The 4,016-nt window shown below is 39.2% G+C and overlaps 1 protein-coding gene across 1 annotated transcript; it reads right to left on the bottom strand.

Moving 5' to 3' along the window:
* Positions 1-1,034: 1,034 nt before the first annotated feature.
* Positions 1,035-2,978, bottom strand: LOC106473679 (acetylcholinesterase-like). The gene is made up of 2 exons (XM_022402084.1): positions 1,752-2,978; positions 1,035-1,523 (listed from the first exon to the last, which is right to left on the bottom strand). The coding sequence occupies exons 1-2, from the start codon at positions 2,550-2,552 to the stop codon at positions 1,035-1,037; spliced, it is 1,290 nt and encodes a 429-aa protein (XP_022257792.1). The 5' UTR covers positions 2,553-2,978.
* Positions 2,979-4,016: the final 1,038 nt, after the last annotated feature.

Raw genomic sequence — 4,016 nt, 5'->3', positions numbered from 1 at the left:
GGAAGGCGGCCAGTCATCACCACCCACCGCCAACTCTTGGGGTACTCTTTAACCAACGAATAGTTGGATTAACCGTCACATTACAACGCCCCCACGGCTGAAAGGACGAGCATGTTTGGTGTGACGCGATTCGAACCCGCGACCCGCAGATTGCGAGTCCAGCGCCCCCTAACCACCTGGCCATGCCAGGCCTAGGTTTTGGTTGATTAGGCCATGCTCGGCCTAGGTTTTGGTTGATTAGGCCATGCTCGGCCTAGGTTTTGGTTGATTAGGCCATGCCAGGCCTAGGTTTTGGTTGATCAGGCCATGCCAGGCCTAGGTTTTGGTTGATCAGGCCATGCTAGGCCTAGGTTTTGGTTGATCAGGCCATGCTAGGCCTAGGCTTTGGTTGATTAGGCCATGCTAGGCCTAGGTTTTGGTTGATTAGGCCATGCTAGGTCTAGGTTTTGGTTGATTAGGCCATGCTAGGCCTAGGTTTTGGTTGATTAGGCCATGCTAGGCCTAGGTTTCGGTTGATTAGGCCATGACAGGCCTAGGTTTGGGTTGATTAGGTCATACTAGGCCTAGGTTTTGTTTGATTAGGTCATACTAGGCCTAGGTTTTGTTTGATTAGGCCGTGCCAGGCCTAGGTTTTGGTTGATTAGGCCATGCTAGGCCTAGGTTTTGGTTGATTAGGCCATGCTAGGCCTAGGTTTTGGTTGATAAAGCCATGCTAGGCCTAGGTTTTGGTTGAAGCAATTAAAATACGTATGATACATATAATGTGAAAATATATTTTTTTACTTGAATTGAGAGGTCCTCTTTTTGTTTAGTTTTTTTAATTATGAATTACTTGTTTGTTTTGATTAAGAGCAAAACAGAAATCGAACCCCGAATTTCATCGTTAGAAGTCCTCAAGCTTACCACTTAGCCACTAGGGAAGTTCATTAATTGAATTAGTGACAAATAATTTCCAATTAATTATCTTATCTAATGGAAGGTTCAACGAGTTCAATTTATCTTGACATATAAATTAAATAAACAGAAATCGGTCCTTACCCTGTTCTAGCAAAATTTGTCCAGTGTTTCATTATTCTTCGGGCAAGTTCTTGCTCCTCGGTGCTGTAGTCAAGAAGAGAGTTTAAAGGTGCTCCAAACACAAAGGATATTTCGTCACCATGTGTAGTACCCATCCACCGGGGCCAAGAGCTAACAGAAGGTGTGTGAGTAAAGTAGTACATAAAGACGTCGTTTCCTCGCTGTGCGTATTTATGGGCGAATTCATTAGTATCGCACGTGATAAACTTGTCCCCCACCAAGTCAATCAACATGTCCCTGTTTCTATAGATGTTGTCCTCTTCTAGCCAGTCTGTGTATTGGAAAACAATAGCTTTTCTCTGGAAATTATTTGTGTCGTGAACTACTTTTTCCACTAATCTATGAAACTCCTTCCGAGTGACACCAACTTCTTCTTCTTTCTTGAATATTTCTGGAAATTCATAGAACAAGAATAAAGATCCTTCGCTGCCATCAATCAAGGGGTGCTTTTAGCAGAAGCTGTAAATTGTTCTCACGATCCTAGGGATTTAGATTCCACAATGGAATGTCTTCGAAACACAGATCCACTTGATCTAGTAAAAAATGAGTGGATCGGAATCAAGTTCTTGAATTTTCCTTTCACTCCTGTTATTGACGGAAATTTTCTATCGGACGTCCCGGAAAAACTCCTGAACGAAAACACTACTAAGAGACCAAATCTTTTAGTAGGAAACAATCAGAACTTCACGATCGTGTAAACTCCAAGAGTTCAATATTGAGCCACTCTCCATTATTGCGTTGTTAAATAGACCTTGGCTTAAAGGCGATAAAAGATGTAAGCTCACGCTACTGGCTCCAGCACTTTCTCCGAAAATCGTCACTTTTCCCGAGTCACCGCCAAAATACACAATATTCTTATTTATCCATTCCAAAGCCATGAGTTGGTCGAAAAGTCCAACGTTACCAGGCGCGTCTGATCGGTTGAAATAAAGGAAACCCAAGCTTCCTACACGGTAATTTATGGAAACAACGATGACATTCTCCTCAGAGGATAATATTTCGCCATCATAAATATCCAGAGTAGATGAACCTGAAGTGAAACCACCCCCGTGAATCCAGACCATGACAGGTGCATTCTGTGGCTGGGGGTGTGGAACCCAGATATTGAGATACAAACAGTCCTCACTTAAAGGAGTCTTGATAAACCAACTAGTATCTCCGGAGAAGTTTTCTGGAGGAACGTGGTTGATCTGGACACAAGAGTTTGGTTTGGTCGTAGCATTTAGAACTCCCTCCCAAGGTTCTTTGTGTTGAGGACGTTGAAACCTTAAATGACCAGTAGGTGGCTCTGCATAAGGAATTCCCCAGAACACGTCTACAGTCTTTCCATTTGCAGTGTTTGTGGTCAATCCACGAACTAGGCCGGACTCTGTGTTGATAACAGGAGACTCGCTTCCGTCTTTTTCGAGATTTATAGCTGTTATCAACTCCAGATGTAATATAAAGTACAGAATTATTGACGTGGTGCCAATCATCTCGTGTCCTTACGTGGGAGCTTGAAATAAAATGGAGGATGAATAACATGAAAAAGTAAACAAACATATTAGTTTAGCCTCAAACACAAACTTCAGTATGTTTTGACTATATAAATCGCTTTAGAAATATGCCATTTTATTGTTAAGGTGCTCGACTAGCAATCTGTGCGTCGCGGGTTCGATTCCCCGTTACATCGGACATGCCCGCCTTTTCAGCGTTATAATGTGACGATCAATTTCGCTTTTCTTCGGTAAAGGAGTAGCCCAAAAGTTGGAGATGGGTGGTGTTTATATAACTTCCTTCCCTCTAGTCTATCATTGCTAAATTAGGGACGACTAGCGCAGATATCCCACGTGAAATTCAAGCTACACCAATCGTGGTAAGTATTTAGGTTTAATACCCCAAGGGTGGTCAGAAATTTAAGTTGTTTCTATTCACCCCTATCTTGACTTGTTGATAATTTTTAGAGATTATGGTGGTTAAAGAAAATGACATTAAACAACTAAAGTGAAGAAAGTACATTTGTAGAGCTACGTTGATTGGTCAATAAATAACAAGGGCGAAATAACAAGGGCGAATAAAATGGATTTCTATAGCGATTGCGATTGGCCAATAAATAAGAGCAAATAAAGTAGTTTTGTACAGCTGCATTGATTGGTCAATTAATAACAAGGGCGAATAAACTAAATTTGTACGATGAATTTGATTGGTTGTTATTAATAAATTTTATGTTAAAACTAAAAGAGTGAAACTTGAACCCTAAAGTTATATGTTGCTGTATCCTAAAGATTTAAAACTGACTATTGTTTACATTCTGGATAGAACTACAATAGTTAATGGTTTGTAATAATACTTGATGAATGTTTATTCTTTACAGTCAAAAATGTTGATTTAAAGTTATATTGTGAATTACATATATGTGTTCTTTTTCTAAATAAAGCCACACAATCAGCCTTCTGGAATCGATCACCGGATTTCAGCATTGAATCACTGTGTGTCACAAAGAGCATAATAAATATAAATATGAAAATGTATATAACAAACAATGTAATGTAAAGTAGACTTACAGTTACATTGATTGGTTAATAAATAATAAGGGGATATAAAGTAGATTTTTAATGCTACGTTGATTGGTCAAAAAATAAGAAGGACGAATAAACGGTGACATTGATTGGTTATTATTACTAATGTTTTGTGTCATTGGACCTAATTATAAAAGCTTCATAAAGAATGAAAGAATTAAGACTGACTTACGGTCTAATTGTTAGGATACTGTAAACCTAAAGTGAGATATCACGGTTTATTATAACCTAAAGTACATCACAGTCTAATTGTTAGGATACTGTAAACCTAAAGTGAGATATCACGGTTTATTATAACCTAAAGTACATCACAGTCTAATTGTTAGGATACTGTAAACCTAACGTGAGATATCACGGTTTATTATAACCTAAAGTACATCA

This window comes from Limulus polyphemus, unplaced genomic scaffold (assembly GCF_000517525.1).
Source record: "Limulus polyphemus unplaced genomic scaffold, Limulus_polyphemus-2.1.2 Scaffold6397, whole genome shotgun sequence".
Lineage (NCBI taxonomy): Eukaryota > Metazoa > Arthropoda > Merostomata > Xiphosura > Limulidae > Limulus > Limulus polyphemus.
Note: the sequence above shows the minus strand (reverse complement) of the source record. Positions and strands in the feature narration are given on the sequence as shown.

What these genes read in the sequence shown, in the direction of transcription:
- LOC106473679 (XM_022402084.1), bottom strand. Translation starts at nt 2,552, where the DNA reads ATGATTGGCACCACGTCAATAATTCTGTACTTTATATTACATCTGGAG. An exon ending in ACGATCGTGAAGTTCTGATT is followed by an intron (nt 1,524 to 1,751) that starts GTTTCCTACTAA and finishes TTCTGCTAAAAG; the next exon opens with CACCCCTTGATTGATGGCAG.